At 35.2% G+C, this 25,070-nt stretch overlaps 2 protein-coding genes and 1 long non-coding RNA gene across 4 annotated transcripts; 1 reads left to right on the forward strand and 2 right to left on the reverse strand.

The window, feature by feature from the left end:
* Window positions 1-649: 649 nt before the first annotated feature.
* Window positions 650-5,602, reverse strand: LOC116403244. 2 transcript variants are annotated; one of them, XM_031883859.1, is made up of 6 exons: window positions 2,215-2,349; window positions 1,889-2,136; window positions 1,651-1,818; window positions 1,319-1,587; window positions 1,134-1,229; window positions 650-1,028 (listed from the first exon to the last, which is right to left on the reverse strand). In XM_031883859.1, exons 1-4 carry the CDS (start codon window positions 2,317-2,319, stop codon window positions 1,479-1,481), a joined length of 630 nt encoding a protein of 209 aa, XP_031739719.1. In that variant the 5' UTR covers window positions 2,320-2,349; the 3' UTR covers window positions 650-1,028; window positions 1,134-1,229; window positions 1,319-1,478. The 2 variants fall into 2 exon arrangements, 1 of the variants encoding a protein (XP_031739719.1); XR_004215902.1 differs by lacking the exons at window positions 1,889-2,136; window positions 2,215-2,349 and adding an exon at window positions 5,288-5,602 and having other exon boundaries at window positions 1,319-1,818.
* A 6,582-nt stretch (window positions 5,603-12,184) lies between these two features.
* On the forward strand, window positions 12,185-13,791 carry LOC116403420. Its single transcript, XM_031884556.1, has 3 exons — window positions 12,185-12,593; window positions 12,717-12,946; window positions 13,597-13,791. The coding sequence occupies exons 1-3, from the start codon at window positions 12,185-12,187 to the stop codon at window positions 13,789-13,791; spliced, it is 834 nt and encodes a 277-aa protein (XP_031740416.1).
* A 1,206-nt stretch (window positions 13,792-14,997) lies between these two features.
* LOC116403406 lies at window positions 14,998-15,689 on the reverse strand. Its single transcript, XR_004216195.1, has 2 exons — window positions 15,623-15,689; window positions 14,998-15,235 (listed from the first exon to the last, which is right to left on the reverse strand). It is a non-coding gene; the product is annotated as an uncharacterized LOC116403406 (long non-coding RNA).
* Between the last annotated feature and the right edge of the window lie 9,381 nt (window positions 15,690-25,070).

The raw sequence follows: 25,070 nt of genomic DNA on the forward strand, positions 1-25,070 counted from the left end.
TAATACCTCTTGATACATTAAGTCCATTTATGGGTTAGTTTGATTAGATTATGTCACATATACATGTATTACAATTAAGGGACACTTGCGAAAATGGCAAAATAACACTACTACAAAAACAGGCTCTCTTGACGTTTTTAAATTGTCAAGAGACGGCTCTCTTGATGGTTTTAAAAACGTCGTTGAAGCCAGTGTCAAGAAAGGCAAAGTTCTTGACGGTTGATTAAACGTCAAGAATAGTGAACGTTGACGTTTTATAAACGTCAAATATACTTATGTTCATGACGTTTTAGAACCGTCAAGACTGGTATTGTTTATGACATTTTAAAGCCGTCAAGGATGAACTGGTTTATGACATTTTAAACCCGTCAAGAATTTTACTATTCATGACATTTTAAAACTGTCAAGAATGTAATTGTTCTTGACATTTGTCAACCGTCAAAAATGCAATTGTTCATGACAGTTTAAAACCGTCGAGCATGTTTTAATTTTTTTTTTAAAAAAGAAATTGTAATTGAATTATGCTGTAATGGAAAGAAATATATTCTGATTGTCCTGTAATTGTCCTGTAATTGTCCTGTAATTGTCCAGCAACGGTTTCATAGATATTTGATATTCATCAAATATAGTTTCAAATCTCAAAATATATAATAAAACCATTCACCATATATATTCAATTCCAAGACTTTACATATACATAATGAAATAGGCTTTACATTAGATTTCATATGGCATTACATTGCCATGAATCCAAATCAACTTAAAAAGTCACAAAACATGCTAGCTATAACAATAATAAAAAATATATACGAATGAACCCCCCCCCCCCTCCCCCTTCCTCCATATGAACAATTCAAAAGAACTATCGGCTAAAGTTTCTATACATAAAGTTTAGGGTCATAAAGAAGCGACACAACAAAAAATTTCCTACTTCAGAATCACAAAATATTGGTCATAATCATATGTAAGAACCCAAAAAGTCAGCTAACTCAACTCACACCTCGTGTAGTTCTGCCTGTGAGTATGATCTTCGTGTATCAATCAATAAACATACAAAATAAATTAAATGAATTAACTAACTATACAAATAAACCAATTAACTCACAAAACCAATAGTTTGATATATAACATACCGCATCGGATATGACAATGCTTCCCCTAGTCACAATTTCTCTCATATACCTCATCACATAGTATCCACACTCAATACTTCCGACTTGCAGTGGACACTATATAAAAGCAACAAATTTGAATAACAAAGTAATCCTAATTGCTAGTAGTCTACAAAAATTTAATGACTTTAAAAGTTGATACTTACCTTTACTGTTAACCATAAAGTTTGTTTTCTACTTTTTTAATGTTCTTTTGTGACTGAAACATCGCTATTGCTCTGTTTTGACAAGATAAGATTGAACAAATAGTTTAAATATTGTGTACATGCATATAAGAATCAACACTAAATGAAATACTAGATTAAGTTACATGTCGGTGACGTATCTTATAGTTGACTTCGATGTTGTCCTTAGTGAGTCGAGGTAAAATACTATATCATCATATGCATTTATGGCCAGTAGTGTCCAATGACCCCTAATTATACAAAATATTAGTACTAGTTTTTTGCAATGCAAGTAATAAAATAACTTGACTTACCCAGGATTAAAAGGAGCAAGAACTATTTCGTTAATCTTTGAGACCATCAATCTACTGCATAAGTGTCGAACTCGAGATTCTTGTGAGTGTCCGACAGAGGTGAGGGATGGATCTACAAAGACATACTGTATAGTTTCCTTCGAACCAAGAACAGATGAATACAAGTACCTACAAAATATTATAAACTTGTAAACGAGATACATAAATTTAGATCTAAAGAAATGAAATTGATACTTACGTCATATAGGCCACCAATGTAAATGTTTTGACCTCATTCATGTTACAAAGATCAATGATGTCCTCTCGGAGAACAGAAGTCTTTCGACTAATACCAAAAATGCCAATAGGTAGTGGAATAGTGATACTAGAATCTTTCTCCATTATCTTCTCAACGTATATGAGAATCAACTTCATTCCCATTGGCAAAACTGACGTCGATTCACAGACAACCTCTTTTTCCTTAGTCATTTTTATTAAGGCTCTCTCCTAATTCAAGAAAAACATTCACTTTCAATATGATATGAATATTAAGAATTTGAGTTTATTCGAGGATCGATCACATACCTTAAAGATGTCCAACTCTACTTTGTCGTCATTTACATTGATCTCCTCCACCTCTTTCCCTTCGATTTTATCCATCAACTTACTCTTCCCTTTGATTATTTTCATCGAGTCACTCTCTTCTAAGATATTTGGCTTCGAACGCTACCATGTCCAGATAATGGTCTAGACAAGTTTGAGTGGTTATGTGCTTCTAATTCGCTTACACGCCTTCGAAGTTCTTTATTCTCAAGTATAATCTCATTCTCACGTTTAGATGTCTTTTTTACATAATGAAAGTAATTGGTAGGAGTAACATATTCTGATAGGGGCAAGCTCTGGTCGAAGTTTTAGATCAACTAAATCGCGTCTAGCATTCAATCCATCCTTACTTTTTCCAGGAATATCAAGAAATGTACCTAAGATATTCATGCAAACATTTTTTTCAATGTGCATCACATCTAAACAATGTCTAACATGAAGATCCTTCCAGTATGGCAACTCAAAAAAGAAGATAATCTATTCCAACAAATTTTGTCACTTCTGTTCATCAACCGTTTCTTATGGTTCTTCTTCCCTCTAGAAAATTCAAGATCTTTCAATTTTAAATACACATCCTCCCCAGAAAGTGGCTCTGGAATTGTATCAAGTTCTTTTTTACCATTGAATGACTTCTTTTGTCATCGATACAGATGATTTCGTGCCAAAAATCTACGATGTCCAAGGTATGCTATTTTCTTCCCATACTTTAACCTTATAGAATTTGTATTATCTCCACAAATTGGGCATGATTTATACCCTTTCACACAACATCCACTAAGGTTACCATATGCAGGAAAAACATTGATTGTCCACAACAAAACTGACCTTAAGTTGAATGGTTCTTCTCGATAAGCATCATAACATTCAACACCACTTTCCCATAAAAGTTTTAAATCTTAAATTAGTGGTGCTAAGTATATGCCTATGTCATCCCCTGGTTGTTTTGGTCCTGAAATTAGCATTGATAGCATCATGTACTTTCTTTTCATACACAACCATGGTGGAAGATTGTAAATAACCATCACTACCGGCCAACAACTGTATTTAGAACTCGTGTCACCATGAGGATTTACTCCATCGGCTGACAATGCTAAACGAAGATTTATGGGTTCAGAACCAAAGTCTTGCCATTTCATGTCTACTAACTTCCATGCTGGAGAGTCTGGCTGGATGTCGTAACTTACCATCATTAATTCTTTCAGTAGAATGCCAAGTCAAGTTTTCAGCACATTCAATGCTTCTGAATAGCCTTTTAAATCGTGGAATGATTGGAAAGTACCATATCACTTTAGAGGGAATTTGCTTTCTCCTTTCATTTGTATCCTTGACGTTTTTCCACCTTGATTGACAACATTCATGACATTCAATTGCATTAGCAAATTCTTTTCTATAGAGACAACAATTATTCGGGCATGCATGAATCTTTTCATATTCCATTCCTAATGCACCTAATGTTTTCTTTGCTTCATACAATGAATTCGGGAGCTCATTGGTATTAGGCATAATTTCCTTCAAAGTTTCAAGTAATTCTGAAAAACTAGTATCACTCTATCCATACCTAACTTTTAAATTATACAATTTGACTAAAGTAGACAACTTTGTGTACTTTTTGCATCCTTCGTACAATGGTTTTTCAGCATCAATAAGCAACTTCTCAAATCCAGTTGGGTCTTTTGAATACTCCTCATGAGCAACTTCAATCATTTCTTTTACACTTCCAACATCCTGATCTTCACATGTATGGGTGTCAAACTTTGAAGATTCATCATAGAAGGATGAGTTAGGAAGTTCTTCCCCATGCCAAAACCAAAATTTATAACTTTCATCAATACCATTAACATACAAGTGATCTCTAACACCCTTTCTACTATGTTTTTCACAATTCCCACATTTCAAACAAGGACAACGAATATAGGAGCTAGTTGTATTAGAAAATCCAAATTTGATGAAGTTTTCCACACCCAACTCATAATCTTTAGACAATCTACTCTTGTGCATTCAAGATTTATCCATCATTGTAAATCTAATGAGAAATAAAGTTATTGTCACTATTGATAATTAAAGTGGAAGGACAATGATAAGTAATGTCCTGTATAACCAATGTTGAGAATGTGAATCCAATCTATACAAATCTTCTACAATTATGCTCTTCAGTTTCTACTGCTAAGAGATTTTCATGCATTACAAATGAAACTTAAGAAAATTAAAAGAACTAACTAAACTCATTTCTTTTTTAAAGTGATCATAAAAAAGAAAGCAATTGCACGACTGAGTAAATCAAACAAAATGAGCTTCACTAAACAAAGGTTCCAATCATGAAGATCGTAATCAACCATACAATAGAATACCTGAGGAAGACAAGGCAATTACAACACCAAGTCTTTCAATGGATAATACAACATAATCATTCAAATAAGAGTGGTTTTACTTTTACCTTAAAATGAAATCTATAACCAAGATCAAGGTTATGGTTCCATAGGAAACAATTAATTATATTTAGCTTAAAAAAAGTCAAAACAGAATTCACCCAATAGAAAAAAGTAAAAACACACAATTGAATTAAAAATCTCAAGCTGCACACAAAAGCAACAATGGCAAAAAGAGGGTGAATGAAAAAATTAGTTAAAACACCTCCAAATTATTAAGGAAGAAGGCAAAACCTTGGACAACATAAGGTAACAAACGAAGAGAATACATGATCTTTTTTTCTTTTTCTTTTCACGAAGGGAGAAGAATTGACTCATCCTCCAAAGCTCTCAATTAGTAGTATTGTTATATGAGATCTTCAAAATTACTGAAAGAGGGAAGTTGATTATATGACATGCACTCTCAAAAATTTGTTCATACATTCATTTGTTTTCTTTAAATCCTAATAAAATTTGATGGTGAAGAAAAACTACAGTACTTTAAAGATTGAATAAAAGTATACGAATTTCAATCAATTCGAAGTTTACACCTCCATCCTTCCTATCTATTATTGCCAATCATGCCATCTGAGTTTATATAATGAAGAATAATGAAATTGTTATATGTTTTAGGGAAATAAAAGCCTAACCTCAACTTAGTGGATGATGGATTTTGAAGCAACGAACGTGAGGCACTCGTTGGTGAAGTCGAAATGACGGGCACGCAGTAGCGTGAGGCACTGAGGGATTTTGGAAAGATGGAATGCAGCGGACGAAGGACTTTGAAACGACGAACGTGAGGGATTCGAAGAGGTGGAACTCGACGGTGAAATCGAACGGACAGACATTGAAGGCAAACGGATAGGCGTTGAAAGCGAACGACGACTGCTGAACACACTTTTTTCGAATGGGAAGGATTTCGGCTGGAGAGGGAAAGGGGAACACGCGTGTTTTGAGTAGAAAGGGGCTAGGGCTTTTTAAAAAATAATATTTGCACAATAATTTTTTCTATATATATTTAAAGTGATTCTGAACAAATAATATTAGTACAATATTTTTTTTTCTATATATATTTAATGAAATTTTTATTATTGTATCTATATATTTAAAGAGATTTTTATTATTGTATCTATATATTTAAAGAGATTTTAAAGAAATAAAATTAGCCGAATATATTTTTTCTATATTTATTTAATAACACTTGACATTTTTAAAATGTAAAAAAAAAATGATCTTACTTAACGTTTAAAAAATGTCAACAAATTCAAAAAATGACTCCTTCGAATACTCAGTCGTGAAGAAGAAAAAAGTAGATTAGGAAAAATGTTAGAGCTGAAAATTAAAATTCGATACCTTCTCAGTGTAATTTAAAAAATATTCTTGAATATTTTATGAATTTCTTGACGTTTTTAAAACGTCGAGTAAAATTTTAAATTCTTGACGTTTAAGAAACGTCAAGCATGTCAAATTCATACGCTTCTTGACGTCTTAAGAACGTCAAAAAATTAATAGATATTTCTTGATGTTTTAAAAACGTCAAAGAAAAATTTATTTTACTTGACATTTAATAAACGTCAAGAATGATGTTTCAAAAAATTTCTTGACGTTTTTTTATTAAAAATGAAATCTTTCTTGACGTTTTTTTAAACTGCAAACGTCAAGAGAGCCTGTTTTTGTAGTAGTGTAAGTTATAATAATTAAGTCCATAGAACACATACTTTATTATTTGAGAAAATGACAAAAACAAAGACCAACTCACACATCAAGAGGTAAAATGTCACAAATGCCTCGTTATTGATGTACATTTGATACACCTTATACACGTCCGATACACCTAATACCGCTTGATACACTTGATATTTCTTACTGATACACTTGATACATTTGATAGATATAATTCATGCACTCGATACTCATTGATACACTCGATACTTTTTGATACACACCTGAAACATCTTCATACACATAATACTTCTCGTTCCACATAATACTTCTCGTTACACTTGATTCTTCTTGATACACTTGATACCCTGAGGCCTTAATACACTTGATTAGTTTGATACACTTAAAGACTTCACTTATAAGTTTGATACACTTGATACACCACTAATAAACTTGTTATACTTCATTGGTACACTTAACAAATTTGATATGTGTGCGTGTGTGTGCGCTCGCGTGTGCGCATGTCCACGTGTGCTTGGGTGTGTGTATGCGCACATACATGTGTACGTGTTTGCGTGTGCATTTGTGTGCGTGCGGTTTGGTGTGCGTGTGCATGTGTGTGTTTGTGTGTGTGTGCCTACATTCGTGTGTGTGTGTGCGTGTGTGCACGCGTGTGTGTGTGCGTGTATGGGTGCACGTGCGTGCAAGTGTATGTATGTGTGTGCGCGTGTGATTGTGTGTGAATAAGTTGATATTTTTTAATGTTGAGTTTCTCCCAATTTTAAAACAATAATTTAATTATCCTTATATTCAAGCCATTAATATTATTGTGAGATAAAGATAGTGAATAAGTTGATATTTTTTAATTTTGAAATTCAATTAAAGTTATTTTGATACAAAATCTATTGCTGAGATTATCAAATTCTGAAAAATAATAATTTTGCTATGTTGAAATTCAATTTGGTTATTTTGAAATTCAAATTCAATTAGGTTATTTTGAAATGAGTAAGATTAAATAAAGTTAAAGTCTTGAATCCATTAGTTGAGTCCCGAGATATTAAGAAAAAAGTATAATATGAGTTTATTTATCTTTTTCAGGTAAAAAATAATTAAAAGTTGATAAATGCATAATATAAATTAATTACAACATAGAAACAAAATAATTTTAGTTGGAGAATGTGGATATTTTGGTATTTTATAAATATTATGCACATGCAAAAAATGTTATTTGCTCAAATTTAAAAAAAAATAGTTTTGCCATTTTTCAAAATGACCCATAAAAATGTTCCTATATCTCTTATGACATAGTGTATATCTACTGGTTCATATTCGACCTGTTTGTTGCAAATAGAATTGGATAAAATCGCATTATATTGAAATAATTACACGAATGACACTTTTAAGCCAATATTAATAGAAATTATAGTTTAATTAATGTTATTAAGTCAAATGAACATGATTTAAAAGTCCTTCTAAACACAATTAATGTAGTTTTTTTTTTATTTTAACTCATTTATACATCTTTATGCATATGTGCGTGTGTACGTGTGCGCGTGTAGGTAGGTGTGCGTATGTGTGTGTGCGTGCGTTTGTGCGAGTGTCCGTGTGCATATATGTGTGGGTGTGTGCATGTTTGTATGTGTTTGTGCGTGCGTGTGTGCGCAGGCTATTGCATGTGTGCTTGGGTGTGTGGGTGTGCTCGCGCGTGCGTGTTTGTGCGCGTGTGCGTATGTGTTTACGTCTGTGCGTTTGTGCGTACGCGTGTGTGCGTTTGTGCATGTGTGTGTGCTTGTGCGTGTGTGGATAGGTGTGTGTGTGCATGCGTGCGCGTGTGCATGTGTATGTGCGTGCGTTCGTGTGTCTGTGTGTAGATGTGCGTGTGTGCGCGTGTGTGTAAGTGTGCATGTGTACGTGTGTGCGCAGTGCTTCTATGCTTGTGTGCGAACAAGTTAATATTTTTTAATGTTGAGTTTCTTCCAATTTTAAAATAATAATTTAATTATCTTGATATTCAAGGCATTAATGTTATTTTGAGATAAAGATAGTGAACATGTTGATATTTTTTAATTTTGAAATTCAATTAAGGTTATTTTAATACAAAATCTATCGTTGAGACTCTCAAATTCCGAAAAATAATAATTTTGTTATTTTGAAATTCAATTTTGTTATTTTGAAATTCAATTTTGTTATTTTGAAATTCAAATTCAATTAGGTTATTTTGAAATTAGTATGATTGAATAAAGTTATTAATATGTGAATTAATTAGTTGAGTCTCGAGATATTAAGAAAAATATTATGATATGAGTTGATGTATCTATTTCAAGTAAAAGATAATTAAAAGCTGATAAATGCATAACATAAATTAATTACAATGTAAAAACGAAATAACTACAGTTGAAGAATGTTGATATTTTGGTATTTTATAAAATACCATGCACGTGCAAAAAATGCTAGTTGCTAAAATTCAAAGGAAAAAGTAGTTTTGTCATTTTTCAAAATGACCCCTAAAAACGTTGTTATGTCTCTTATGACAAAGAGTGTAGATCTACTGATCCATATTCGATTTGTTTTTTGTTGGTAAAATTGGATAAGACCGCATTATATTGAAATAATTACACGAATGACACTTTTAAGCCAATATTGATAGAAATTATAATTTAATCAATGTTATTAAGTCAAATGAACATGGTTTAAAACTCTTTCTAAACATAATTAATGTATTTGTTTTTTAACTTTAATTAATTTACACATCTTTGGCGTGTGTGCATATGTGCACGTGCGTGTGCGTGTGTGGATGGGTGTGTATGCGTGCGTGTGCGTGCGTTGTGCACGTGTGCGCGTGTGCGCGTGTGCAAACAAGTTGATATTTGTTAATGTAAAATTTCTCCCAATTTTAAAATAATAATTCAATTATCTTGATATTCAAGGCATTAATGTTATTTTGACATAAAGATAGTGTACAAGTTGATATTTTTAATTTTCAAATTCAATTAAAGTTATTTTGATACAAAATCTATCGTTGAGATTCTCAAATTTCGAAAAATAATAATTTTGTTATTTTGAAATTGAAATTTAAGTAGGTTATTTTGAAATTAGTAAGATTGAATAAAATTAAAATCTTGAATCAATTAGTTGAGTCCCGAGATATTAAGAAAAAAGTTATGATATGAGTTGATGTATCTTTTTCAGGTAAAAAATAATTAAAAGCTAATAAATGCATAACATAAATTAATTACAACGTAGAAACGAAAAAAATTACTGTTGAGAAGGTGAATAGTATTTTATAAAATATCATGCACACGTGCAAAAAATTCTATTTGCTAAAATTTAAAAGAAAAAGTAGTTTTGCCATTTTTCAAAATGACCCATAAAAATGTTGCTATATCTCTTATGACAAAGAGTGTGCATCTACTGGTACATATTCGACTTGTTTTTTGTTCGTAAAATTGGATAAGACTGCATTATATTGAAATAATTACACTAACGACACTTTTAAACCAATATTGATAGAAAATTATAATTTAATTAACGTTATTAAGTCAAATGAACATGTTTAAAAGTCTTTCTAAACACAATTATTGTAGTTATTTTTTAATTTTAATTCATTTATACATCTTTGTGCATATGTGCGTGTGTGCATGCGTGTGCGCGAGTGCGTACGTGTGTGCGTATGCACGTGTCCACGTGTGCGTAGGTGTGTGTGTCTACGTGTGCGTGGGTGTGAGTGTCCACGTGTGCGGGTTTGTGCGTGTGCGTGTGGGTGTGTGTGCGTATACGCACGCGTGCGTGTGTACGTGAGTGGGCGTGTGAGCTTTTTGTGCTTTTCTTCCAATTTTAAAATAATAATTTAATTATCTTGATATTCAATTCATTAAAATTATTTTGAGATAAGGTTATTTTAATATAAAATCTATGGTTGAGATTCTCAAATTCTAAAAATAATAATTTTGAAATTTTGAAATTCAATTTGGTTATTTTGAAATTCAAATTCAATTAGCTTATTTTGAAATTAGTAAGATTGAATAATGTTATAAAATGTTGAATCAATTAGTTGAGTCCCGAGATTTTAAGAGAAAAGTTATGATATGAGTTGATGTATCTATTTCAAGTAAAAATTAATTAAAAGTTGATACATACATAACATACTTTTACACTTTCAAAATTTTATTTGAAATAGAGCCCGAATAAAAACTCTTTAATGTTGTTAAAAAGTATATATTTTTTTTAAATTATAAAGTCTTATGGTTAAAGGATGAATCTAGTCTTAAAGTAATAACTTCAGCTTAATTAAAAAAATTAGGTCGTTACAATCTATTTTCAGAAAAGAAAATCATCGATTTTATTTTGGTTAAGAAAAGCTGTTTTCTTCTACAGCTTATAACTCTCTTTCTTTCATTGAGTAGGAGACGGGGTAGGAGAAAATCATAGGATTCTATTAACTTAAAAAATATTAAATTAATAGAAGTTTTCAATCAACTAACTAATTAACCATTAATCAATTAGTTAATAATTAATTAAATCATATTTAATTAATATTTCGTTTAAATCTTATTGAATGAATATCTCTCCAATACCTTATACTTTCATATTAATTTAATTAAATAATATTAAATTAAACTATTAATTAATTCTTCAATTAATTAATAACTAAATTAAATATTTATATTTAACTTAAGTTAAATTTGAATCATATTCAAATATAACTTTATCTCATAATTAATAATTTAATATGAAACAATCCACATTAAATTAATATTTGAACCCATTCAAACATTTTATCTCATAAATTAATTTTGAACTTTATCTAAAATTAAATTTATATAATAAAGTTTCATTAACATATACACTTTATATTATAATGTATCACTATATATTATACTAATTAAACTAATTTCCAAAGTAAATTTGAATGTTTCAAATTAGAACCAATATAAATAAATCACATTACCATTTTGTATCATCCATTATTTTGTATTCAATCATACTAATTGATCAACCTAATACATAAAACAATATAGAAAAATTAAAAAAAAAAGCATGCACAAATAGAGAACAAATAGACATTGATAGCTATCTATCTCTATCTATCTGAAACAAGCACACATAAATTTTTATATTTCTCTATCGGATGGACAAAAATAGCAGTCTATTTATATCTACCTAAGATATAAACATTAAAAAAAAAAAAAAAAACCTTACCAATAAAATTCTTGACTTTTCATGTTATTCTAAATGCAACACGTTCTCAGCCCAAGAAGTCAAACAACTCTTCATTGTAAAGTAGCTTTACTTCTTTCATCAAACCACTTTTGCAATACATCTCTAATTGAACTAAGCATGGTAGCTACAGGTAGTTCTCTAAGATCTTTAAAAACTAAATTTACACTGTCTACACAATTTGATGTCATCATTCTATATATGAAACTCATTATACCTGAGATAGATTCAACCAATTTATCAAAGAACCTTGGAATCAACATGTATGATTTAACTGTGTCACCTTTTAATATCTTTACTATGTGTTCTTTTGGCCTCCAAGCTTTCTGCTAACTTGTATTAACTCCAAGATTTGTACATGCTTATGCACAATTGCTTTTGGAATGAAACGATCAGTAGACATGAACCTTAACTCATCTATCAAGCAACTGTCAATTACTGTTGAAGAAGCTTTGCATGTGACAACTAGTATTCAATGAACAGTCATGTTCATAAATGTATTTTCATAGCATCCACAACTCGCTCTTCTTATCGTGTAATTGATAATGGTAACTGATCGTGTAATTCCATGTAATTGATAATGATTAATGGATCGTTGGAAGGTTTTTCCATGGGAGGAAAGGACTTAGACAAGGTGACCTTTATCCCCGTTCTTATTTGTGATGGTCATGGAGGTGCTTTCTCGCATGTTGAATAGCCCACCTCAGAATTTTCAATTCCACCAGTTTTGTGAGAAGGTCAGATTAACTCATCTTACTTTTGTAGATGACCTGATGATCTTTTGTACTGCTGATAATCATTCTATTAGTTTCATAAAAGAGACTATTAAGAGGTTTGGTGAGCTTTCAGGACTGTTTGCTAATCTTGCTAAAAGCTCAAATTTTCTTGTGGGGGTTAATAGTTCGAAAGCTTCTTGGCTTGCTCCTAACATGGATTTTTCCATTGGTCATCTCCCTGTTCGTTATCTTGGGCTTCCTCTCCTCTCTGGAAGATTGCGGAGCTCTGATTGTGATCCCCTTATTCAGCGTATTACCAGTCATATTCGGTCTTGGTCTGCTAGAGTGTTATCTTTTGCAGGTAGACTTTAGCTTGTTCGCTCAGTCCTTAGGAGCCTTCAGGTTATTGGGCTAGTGTGTTCATGCTTCCTATGAAAGTCCACATATACGTTGATAAGATCTTGAGGGCTTTATCTGTGGAGAGGTAAGGAGGAGGGAAGAGGTGGTGCTAAAGTTGCCTGGGATGAGGTTTGTCTTCCTTTTGATGAAGGAGGTCTTGATATTCGCGATGGATCTTCTTGGAATATAGCAAGCACGTTGAAGATATTATGGTTGCTACTTGTTAAATCTGGTAGTTTGTGGGTTGCTTGGGTGGAATCTTATATCTTAAAGGGAGATCGCTGTGGAGATCAATGCTGGGGTGGGTCGATCTTGGTGCTTTAGGGAAATCTTGCGTAAGCGGATATCCTTAAAGCTCATGTTAAGATGAAGGTGGCAATGGAAGGAAGTGTAGAGTGTGGTTGGTTCCATGGATCAGGGTGGGCCGATTATCCAGCAGTTTGGGTAGAGGGTGATCTATGATGCGGGTCGTCGGTGGATGCGAGGCTGGTGGATTTCATGGGTCGGAATGGTGATTGGAGGTGGCTGCTTGTTTTCTTTGGATTTGATGGACATTTGGGATAGGGTTTAGGGAGTGAGGCCGAGTCCGAGTGTTGAGGATAGGTGGGTCTGGGTGCTGGGGAGTCATGATAGTTTTTCGATCACCAGTGAGTGGGAGACTATTCGTCCTCATAGTAGTAGGGTTGACTGGTCGGATTTACTATGGGGTGGGGGAAATATTCCTAAGCACTCCTTCTGTGCTTGGTTGGCCATCAGGGATAGGTTGGGTACTAGAGATAGGTTAAGTCGGTGGGATAGGTCGATTCCTTTATCGTGTTTGCTTTGTGGAGGGAACTATGAGTCTCGTGATCATTTGTTTTTTTTTGTCATTTTGGGTGGGAGATTTGGTCGAGGATCCTTTTGCTTATGTCATCTTCTCATAGAATCGGTTATTGGGGGTTGAGCTATCTTGGATTTATAATCAGGGTATTGGGAAGAGTGTGAGGAGAAAACTGTGGCGCCTTCTCTGGTGTGCTACAATTTATTTCATTTGGCAGGAGCGAAATCATCGTCTTCATGGAGGTGCTGTTCGAGAGCTTATGGTTGTATTCCAGCTCATTCGGTCGTGTATTAAAGCGCGTGCTGCTTCTTGGTCGGATGGTGTTCATGGTCTTATTTAATGTTCTTTTCGTTTGCTTGTCCCCGGGCTGTGGGGTTTCTCTTCTCTTTATTAACTTTGTTGTCTTTCTCTCTTCTTCTTGTCCTTTTAATGTTTGGAACACTAGTTGGTTTCTTTTGGTTTTAGTTCTTGTTCCCGAGATGTGGGGTTGTTTTGGGTACTTATGGGTTGTTTTGTCTAACTACTTGTTCTGTGAGTGTTGTTCGCTCTTTTGTCTTGACCTCAGGTTGAGGTCCACCTTGTTGTTGTATAATATTATCATTACCTTTTCAAAAAAAAAAATCAAACTCAATGCTAAGTTTGTGAAGTGACCAAGCCTCGTTTTCGCCCTACTGTGGATCGAGGAGGATTCCTCCTCTTTTCAAAGCCCTCAATCAAACTTGATGTTATGTTTAAAACAGTAAAAATAGATGGTCTAGTTTTGGTTAGGCCAAAAGCGATGTTTTCCCCCAAAAGCTCTAATAGCTAGGGAACTCAACATGTTCTACTTGACCTAACCGACTTGACTCTGTATTTTTTATGAGCTTTTTTTAATGCATATTGCATATGTTTTTTTTTATAATTGTTGATTGTCTCACTTTTTTATGGTCTGCATTTACGAGCCTCTTTTCTTTCTTTGTTATGAACTGCGGTAACTAGGCATTGCTAGAACCGATGGGGTAACATTTCTATGGTTCTACACTTAGTTTCTAAGTGTGATTGCTCACCTCTAATTTTCAAAACACTTAATTTCTAAGCACATACAATCACCTAGAAAAAAATGAAAATTGTTGTAGTTAAGATCAAAACTAAATAGTTATGAAATAAGACATAAGAGATTTGATTTTAACAACCTTCCCGTTGTACTTGGGATCCACTCTGGCTTTGTGCTGGAAAATTGGTTTGGAGCTCATCGTAAGCTTTCGGTTGCTCTTCTGTAACCTTTAGATACTCTTCAAAGCTATAAGCTTTTCTTCCTGACGAAGAATCTTCTACTATTACAATACATAAGAAAATTCTATTTCATAAACCCTGTATCATAATTGAGGCTGATAGAATGATTATTCTATAACCCTACCGATAGTTTCATTCTTAACATTCATAAACACGATGCATGGCAGCTATCAATTCTATTTCATGTTCTCGAGAATGGCTCGGTTTAACAATAATGTTAATTTTTGTTTTCTATTTTAAAATAATAACGCTGCTTACTAATCTTTTTTTTTTCCATTTGGCATTCTACTTTTTCTACTCAGCTTTCTTTCCCTAGTGATAACAAATAATACGGGTGATAAAAAACTTAATCACTCACTTGTTTCAGCCACCGAAAGCCCTTCTGCTTTAGAAATAGAAGATGGGTTTGAGTAGGTAGATTTACTTGCATTGTATGTGCTGTTCATTGAACTCTCAATTTCATCGAGACCAATTTCTCACTCAAACATGGTCTTGCATTCTCTAGAAACGTCCTACAAACAAAAATGAAGAACAAAAAACTACAATAAGGTCTATGAAAAAGTTACAAAGGAAAATCTCAAAAACTGATATGTAAGTCATAACAACCTTAAGTCCTTTATCGTGGGTTAAAATGCACGTAAGGTTTTTCCAAGAGTCCGAGCAACCAGCATGTAAATAAGTTAAGTCAACTAAATTTGCTATAAATTTACTCGTATTAACATTATCATTGTTATAGACTTGACAACTTCAAATTTATCAATATAAAATATGCTTTAACAAAACGTACCTTGAGGTTCCTCCAACCTTATTAAAAAAGCAAATAATCCAACAATTTAACAAATTTATAGTGCATATTATGTATATCAATTGATCACAACAAAATAAGATCGAACAAATACCCATGAGTAATATTTAGCCACCAAATGAATAATGATGAAAACCTGAAAACAAAACCGAGAAAAAAAAGGAAACAATTCATCAACAAAACAAATTTAGGGGACTAAAAAATTGCTTACCTTATTACACACTTCAAAATATTAAGAAAAGTGGAGGGAAAAAACCAACCAATAATCAACAAATAAACTTCAACACAAATAGCCATAAATTTTCTTCTTTAAAGGTATCACAAATAAGTCCATCAGTAATAACAAAATAAAAAAGGGCAATGTGCAATTGAATTCTGCAGTCGTAAAGCTATGCTAAAGGCAGTATGAAATCAAACTTGAGCACTAACAAGAAAATTTGCAAAACAAAAATTACTAGACATCATTAACTAAAGTACCAGCACAACAATGAATGTGTAACCTCCGCAAGAGCAAACCCGAATGGAGAAGAACATGAAGAAATATATAAATAGAAGAAACATAAAAGACAAACATGAAACACATGGAAATATACAAAGGGGATAAATAAAAGTACAATTATAAAGTGATGAAGCACAAATATAGGTATCAACAGAACCAGAATACAAGTCTTACCCTATCTCGACTGTCGAGGAGTGTTAACCAACCGTCGGAAGGTTGGTTTTATTTTTTAGAAAAAATTAATGTTGTCTGAATTCTTTTCCAAGCCACTAACCAGCCCCTCCTTATCTATGATCGACGATCAACTCCTCAACCTCTAATTACATTTAAAAGAGTGATGCGAACATTGTGTGAAATCCCAAACCTTTGATGGATCCCACCATCACTCTCTTTCTATCCCCTTCAAAACCTCATTATTTTCAAGAGAGGCCTCAAAGCTTCTTCCAATTAACATAAAAGAGAATGAAAGAGAGAGAATGAAAAAGAGAAAGTGGTTCAAAAGCTATGGAAAAAAAAGTAAAAGAAAATGGTCTACTCATTGGCACATCTTACACAGATGATAATGTTAGGGCAAGGAGAGAGAATGCTTTGGAGCCTTCTCCTCTACTTTCGAAGATTTTAACAAACTAAAATATGCAAATGTTACAAGAAAGATCTTTGGAGATTTGAAATAATCCAAAATAAAGAAAAAGGAAAACCCCAATATGTACAAATTTCAGAATCTAAAACTTGAAAAGTGATTGAATGATGATATATGTTTGTACAATCAATTATAGAGACAGTGAAACATTAAAACAAAAATGAAACGTACCAAGATAAAAAGAATAGCAACTAGTATTATGACCTTTGTATGTCTTCAAAATACAAACATCAAAATGAATCAAGAGATCTACCACACAAATAATGGTATCAACACAAATAAAGCAATTGTTTTAGTAATAATATTTGAGTACAATTACACTAAGCATGCTATTGTCCTTGACAAATTTACATTCTTCTAATAAAAAAAAATATCCCTATATTTTGATGCATACACATTGAATAGCCTCTGTTTCAATCCAATTTACAAAACTACCTCCATAAAATTACATAATGGGGAAGTTCGACCGGATGCACTGTGCTTTACCAGAACCACATGAAATTATTGGAACATAGTTCATTCAATTAACTTTCTATTCAATAATTGAAACAAATGGAAAGAGGACAATTGAATATTAAATAAAGATGGAATTAATTGGGAACTCACGGAGTAATGCGATTTGTTCGGGGCTCACCACTAGAGTTAGAAGAGAGACAAGTATTAGAAAGGAAAGGAAGAGGAGCGTCTGATATATAATCCAGCGGATTCTTTGATGAGTGGAGTACTAGTAGTAGTAGTGGAGGTTCCAAGGACATTGAAGTCAATCCGGTGAGAGTGAGAGAATCCAGAAGGTTGAGGTTGAAGAGTGTAGAAATTGCAACCAAAATCGGTGACGATGGTGGAATCGAAATTGCGAGGGAAGAAGAAAAGAGCATCACAGGTCGAAGTAGAGGAGGAATCAACACTAGAGAAAGGAGGAAGATGAGGAGAACCTGCCATTAATGGAAGAGGAAGGAAGTGAGAGAGAAAGGAGAGAGAATTAATTAATTAAAGAGAATTAGGGTTTGAGAAGAGAAAGGGAAAATGGAGTGTACGAACAAAGAAGAAGAAGAATAAATGGAAAGGACGCGATAAGAGAAGAAGATGGAGATGGATCGGTGAAATGGGTATGATAGGGTTTCTTCCTTAAAGAAACGAAAATTGAGAGATAGGCCTTAGGGTTTTGAAAAGAGAAACGAAAAATGGAGTGTACGAAGAAATGGAAAGGACGCACGAAGAGAAGAAGATGGAGATTGGATCCGCGACTTAAAGAAGAAGATGGAGATGGATCCGCGAAATGGGTATGATAGGGAGGAGAGGGAGGAGAGGGAGGAGAGGGAGACTTGGCCGTTAGAGAAGAGGAGAAAGAAATTTTAAATGAGAGAGACTGTACATATAGGGTTTTTATTAGAATTTTTTTTTTTTAAATCTTGCTTAATTGGATTTAGAGAATTTTGTGTATTCGGTTCACCGACTCGTATTAGCTGTCCATTGGTCCATTGTTTTGTCATTTTTTTTTCAACAAACTAAATGTTTTAAGCCATTTACAAATTAGATTTCGATAAATCGATAATCATATTTTTTTACAATATAGGACTAAAAAAGATAACTAATTTATATATATATATATATATATATATATATACATACAACCTATTTAGTTAAATTACAAAAAAAAATTCTTTTGAATTTTGTACTTTGTGTAAAAAAATAACCTTAAACTTTGAAATGTTAAAAAAAATTGTTTTGAACTTCTAAAAATTATTCATAAATACATCTACATACGTAGGATGAAGGTATTGGCATGCTTCTCTAAAAAAACTTTCCAAAAAGATGTTGTGTGACTTTTGAAAAGAAAAATTACAAATGGGGTCGTTTTTAAACAAATTAGATATATCGAGTTATATTTCTTTAATTTTTTTTCCTTTTTTCACATATTATCAATCACATCTTACTTTTTTCTTTTTTCTCTGGAACCCTGCAAAAATAACAAAAACATTTATAATCACATGACTCATGTCACTACATCTTCTAAATTTTAAAAGTAGTAAATTTAAAAGTTGATAACCCTATGATTATCGTTTGATAGTCATCTAATATCACTAATTTTGTCATATTCGTAATATCCAAATAAGGTTTCTTGGTGAGTCTAGAGTCAAACGTGAGGACTTATACTAAAAATATATTTATATTTTGAAATTATCATAAGGTGATTAATAACATACGCCTAAGAACAATAGCGGTATCATCCACTTGTAAGGGGGGAGGGGAGTCATCCACTATAGATAAGGTCCACTTGTCTCCCTCACCCAACTTCATAAGGCTGCCAAAAGAGTTAGGCATAATCACATCCACACGTTTACCCTTCTCTCGAACATAAACCAACTCTCTTTTCTTCCTAATAACGAGTAATTTCATCTCGATTACCTACCTCCTTTTCCTTAATATGCCTAATGGGGGAGCTATTAGTCTTACTTTCCTCCAACTATTTAAAGTCTAACACCACATCCACAAGACACAAGTTGTTCCTCCTCTTTGTTTGAAACCACCTTACTCACATCCTCCTCTCGATGAACTTTGTTTTCCACAATCTTAGGACACTTACCACTAGAGTGCCCAAAAGACCGGCACAAATTACACCTTCGAGGCTTCCACTCATAATTCACAGCCATAACGAAATCCTCTCCCCTAAGGTGAATTGTAAATTCAGCAGGCATAGGAGAGTCCACATTTGATTCAACACATACTCAAGCATGTGACAACCTTCGTCTTTCCTTAGTAGCTAGATCTAAAGATAAGAGGTTTGCCTATAGCACTAGCCACAACAGTCAAACTGACATCTGTCCATAACTCCATTGGAATCCTACCTAGTTTAATCCATATAGGAACATAATAAAAAACAAAGGATTTAGGGACAATATGGAGTCCATTTACAGAGGAGCATACTTTTGCCAGCAAGATGTCGCGATCACGTGATAGGATCCATTCAACAAGTTTTGGGCATCTGAATTGGAAACAGATGAGTCCGTTCTCAAGAATTGTAATCGTTGGCATTTTAATTTTATCAACAATAACAACGAGCTAAACAAAATCCTCTATCCAGGACGCACTAATGAAAACTAAAATGTAAAATAAGTACGAAGTAATTAAAACAGAAGACAAAAGAAACCCAAAGTAAGTTGACAAAATGCCCACAATAAGCTTCAAGATGAGTAAGAGGGAACACCAAGAGAAACATGAATAGCCTTGCTAACTTTTCACTACTAGCCAACTACATATTTTTTTACAATACGTGTTAGGGAAATCTTTTGTAACGACCGGTACTTTTCTAGGTAAGTCGAGGTCATTAATTTTTAACAAAGGTAATAAAGGTGGCAAACCGGCGAGGGGCAGGAAGGAAGCGTGATTGCCATAGGAAACGTGTCATTTTGCTTCCGCTTATGGTTTCTTTTGAGGTTTAAGATGTATTAAAACTTATTTTACAAACTTTTATTTGTAAATAGTATTATTTTTAAGTTTTCTTGAATATTTGAAAAATCAGGCCTGACATAAATTTGTTTTTCAATTGACTTACGTTTCATTTTGTATCAACCAAAGTCTTTTGTTAAAAATTAATGACCTCGACTTACCTAGAAAAGTTGGGTCGTTACAGTTGGTATCAGAGCCTAAGTTTTAGGTTCTGTAGACTGACTTACGATGTAAGTCTATGTTTTTGTGTTCCTATGGCTAACGCGACCCTTCGTCTCTCGTCAGGTATGCTTGATGCTTATATGTATGGTTTATTTGCATGACTTTGCCTAAATTAAACTAGATTGCATGACGATAAAGACTTGCTTATGCTTATGATTAAGACTTTTTTTAAAGAGTGTTGTTGGTGGATAATAGGAATTATGCCGCCAAGGGGAGGTGTACGTAGAGGAGGTCGTAGAGGCCGAGGTAGAGGAGCAGGTCGTAATCAGCCTACTGAGGGTCAAGCTGAACACGAATTCCTGCACCCGTGACTCACGTCGAGTTTGATGCACTGTCTGCTCACATGGAGCAGAGGTTTACGGAACTTATGACGGCTATAGCTCGAAACCAGCAGGCACCTGCAGCACCTGCACCTGTGGTTCCCCCTGTACCAGCAGCTCCACCTGCACCAGCAGCCCCTCCTGCACAAGGATTGGCTGCACAACAGCCGCAGATATTACCGAACCAACTTTCTGCTGAGGCGAAACATTTGAGGGACTTTAGGAAATATGACCCTAGACGTTTGATGGGTCACTGGAGGATCCTACTAAAGCTGAGTTGTGGTTGTCCTCTGTGGAAACCATATTCAATTACATGAGATCTCCGAGGAGCACAGAGTTCAGTGTGCTGCTTTTCTACTGAGGGACAGAGGCATTATCTGGTGGAGGACTACAATGCGCATGCTAGGTGGAGATGTGAGGCAGATTACCTGGGATCAGTTTAAAAACTGCTTCTATACCAAGTTTTTCTCGGCTAACCTTAGAGACGCCAAAAGCCAGGAATTCTTGGAGTTGAAGCAAGGACATATGACAGTCGAGGAGTACGACCAGGAGTTTGATATGCTGTCACGTTTTGCCCCTGAACTTGTTGGTAACGAGCAGGCTAGAGCTGATAGGTTCGTCAAGGGATTGAGAGATGAGATTAGGGACTTTGTGCGAGCACTAAAGCCCACTACCCAGGCTGAAGCGCTGCGTCTGGCATGGATATGAGCATTGGGAAGGATGAAATACGGCCAAGGAGCTTTGATAAGGGATCGTCGTCTGGTCAAAAGAGAAAAGCAGAGCAGAGAACTGTGGAGTTCCTCAGAGGAACTTGAGACCAGGCGATCCTTTTCGCAGTTTCCAGCAAAGTTCTGGCAGGAGACACTACTCGAGAGAGAAGCCATTATGCAATACGTGTGGGAAACGTCACCTGGGTCGTTGTTTGATGGAACGAGAGTCTGTTATAAGTGCAAGCAAGAGGGACACATGGCTGATAGGTGTCCCTTGAGATCTACTGGGGCTGGACAGAGCAGTCAGGGAGAGAGACCTCCACAGCGGGGTACAATCTTTGCCACTAATAGATCAGAGGCAGAGAAGGCCGGCACAGTGGTGACAGGTACATTACCAGTGTTAGGGCATTTTGCCTTGACCTTGTTTGACTCGGGATCTTCTCATTTATTTCATCGCTTTTTGTGACGCATGCATGCTTAGAGGTGGAACCCTTAGATTATGTTTTGTCAGTGTCTACACCGTCTGGAGAAATTATGTTGTCTAAGGAAAAGATTAAAGCGTGTGAAATTGAGATAGCTGGTCGTGTGCTGGACGTAACCTTGTTGGTATTAGATATGCGTGACTTTGATGTAATTTTAGGTATGGATTGGCTAGCTACTAATCATGCTAGTATTGATTGTTCTCGTAAGGAAGTTGTGTTCAGTCCCCCTACTGCATCTAGCTTTAAATTCAAGGGGGTAGGAACAGTAGTACTGCCTAAAGTAATCTCAGCTATGAAAGCTAGTAAACTACTCAACCAGGGTACTTGGAGTATTTTGGCAAGTGTGGTGGATACTAAGGAAGATGAGACTTCTTTAACTTCAGAACCTGTGGTAAGAGAATACCCAGATGTATTTCCAAAAGATCTTCCAGGACTACCGCCACATAGAGAGGTTGATTTTGCCATTGCGTTGGAGCCAGACACTACTCCTATTTCTAGAGCCCCTTATAGGATGACTCCTGCTGAGTTGAAAGAACTGAAGGTACAGTTACAGGAATTGCTTGACAAAGGCTTTATTCGACCTAGTGTGTCACCTTGGGGTGCACCAGTATTGTTTGTGAAGAAGAAGGATGGGTCGATGCGTCTTTGCATTGACTATAGAGAGTTGAATAAAGTAACAGTCAAGAACAGATATCCTTTACCCAGAATCGATGATTTGTTCGATCAGTTACAGGGAGCCACGGTGTTCTCTAAGATTGACTTACGGTCAAGTTATCACCAGTTGAGGATTAGAGACCGTGATGTTCCTAAGACTGCTTTTCGTTCGAGGTATGGACATTATGAATTCATAGTAATGTCTTTTGGTTTGACTAATGCACCTGCTGTATTTATGGATTTGATGAACAGGGTGTTTAAGGATTTCTTAGACACTTTTGTGATAGTCTTCATTGATGATATTTTGGTTTATTCCAAGACTGAGGCCGAACATGAGGAACACTTACATAAGGTGTTAGAGACTCTTTGAGTCAATAAACTGTATGCTAAATTCTCTAAGTGCGAATTTTGGTTGAAGCAGGTGGCTTTTCTTGGTCATGTGGTTTCCAGTGAGGGAGTTTCAGTAGACCCTGCAAAGATAGAAGCGGTTACCAGTTGGTCTCGACCCTCTACAGTTAGTGAGGTTCGTAGTTTTCTGGGTTTAGCAGGGTACTACCGGAGGTTTGTGGAGGATTTTTCACGTTTGGCTACTCCCTTGACTTAGTTGACAAGGAAGGGAACTCCGTTTGTTTGGAGTCCAGCTTGCGAGGATAGTTTTCAGAACCTTAAGCAAAGGTTAGTTACTGCACCGGTCCTTACAGTACCAGATGGATCCGGAAGTTTTGTGATTTACAGTGATGCTTCCAAGAAAGGACTGGGTTGTGTTTTGATGCAGAAAGGTAAGGTGGTTGCTTATGCCTCTCGTCAGTTGAAGAGTCACGAGCAGAACTACCCACACATGATTTGGAGTTGGCAGCAGTGGTTTTTGCATTGAAGATATGGAGACATTATTTGTACGGTGAAAAGATACAAATCTTTACTGACCATAAGAGCCTGAAGTACTTCTTTACTCAGAAAGAGTTGAATATGAGACAGCGAAGGTGGCTCGAGTTGATAAAGGATTATGACTGCGAGATATTGTACCATCCTGGTAAGGCAAACGTGGTGGCTGATGCTCTTAGTAGAAAAGTATCACATTCGGCAGCACTCATTACTAGACAGGTACCATTGCATCGAGACTTGGAGAGAGCTGAGATTGCAGTATCTGTGGGGAGAGTCACCTCACAGTTAGCTCAATTAACGGTGCAACCGACTCTGAGGCAGAAGATTGTTGATGCTCAGAGTAGTGACCCTTATTTGATAGAGAGACGTCGCCTTGTTGGAATGGGACAGACTGATGAGTTCTCCATATCCTCTGATGGTGGGTTGATGTTTGAGAGACGTTTGTGTGTGCCAGCGAACAGTACAGTTAAGATTGACTTACTAGATGAAGCCCATAATTCTCCATTTTCCATGCATCCTGGTAGCACGAAAATGTACCAGGATCTAAAACGTTTTTATTGGTGGCGAATATGAAAAGGGAAGTGGCGGAATTTGTTAGTAAGTGTCTAGTATGTCAGCAGTTAAGGCACCTAGACAGAAACCAGCAGGTTTGTTACAACCTTTAAGTGTGCCAGAGTGGAAGTGGGAGAATGTGTCGATGGATTTTATTTCAGGGCTGCCTAAGACCCTGAAGGGTTTCACAGTGATTTTGGTTGTCGTAGACAGGCTTACGAAATCGGCACATTTTGTACTAGGGAAATCCACTTATACTACTGGTAAGTGGGCACAGTTGTATTTAACTGAGATTGTGAGACTGCATGGAGTGCCTGTATCGATTGTTTCTGATAGGGATGCACGGTTTACTTCCAAGTTTTGGAAGGGACTTCAGACTGCTATGGGTACGAGATTGGATTTCAGTACAGCCTTTGATCCACAGACTGATGGTCAAACTGAACGTTTGAACCAAGTTTTAGAGGATATGCTACGAGCTTGTGTTCTAGAGTTTCCAGGTAGTTGGGACTCTCATCTACATTTGATGGAGTTTGCTTATAACAACAGTTTCCAGGCTACCATCGGTATGGCACCATTTGAGGCTTTGTATGGCAAATGTTGTAGAACCCCTGTTTGTTGGAGTGAGGTTGGTGAACATAGGTTGATGGGACCTGAATTAGTTCGGTCTACTAATGAGGCTATTCAAAAGATTAGAGCACGTATGCAAACAGCGCAGAGTAGACAGAAGAGCTATGCAGATGTACGATGAAAAGACCTTAAGTTCGATGTGGGAGAAAAAGTATTCTTGAAGGTAGCACCTATGAAGGGTGTTATGCGTTTTGAAAAGAAAGGGAAGTTAAGTCCTCGTTTTGTTGGACCATTTGAGATCTTAGAGAGGGTTGGTGTTGTGGCGTATCGCTTGGCATTACCACCATCACTCTCTGCAGTTCATAATGTTTTCCATGTTTCGATGTTGAGAAAGTATGTGGCCGATACGTCTCATGTAGTGGACTACGAACCTTTGGAGATTGATGAGCATTTGAGCTATGTAGAACAACCTGTGGAGATTCTGGCTAGAGAGGTAAAGATGCTTCGTAATAGAAGCATTCCATTAGTAAAGGTTTTGTGGCGGAATCATCGAATTGAAGAGGCGAC

Source organism: Cucumis sativus, chromosome 4 (genome assembly GCF_000004075.3).
Source record: "Cucumis sativus cultivar 9930 chromosome 4, Cucumber_9930_V3, whole genome shotgun sequence".
Classification (NCBI taxonomy): Eukaryota; Viridiplantae; Streptophyta; class Magnoliopsida; order Cucurbitales; family Cucurbitaceae; genus Cucumis; species Cucumis sativus.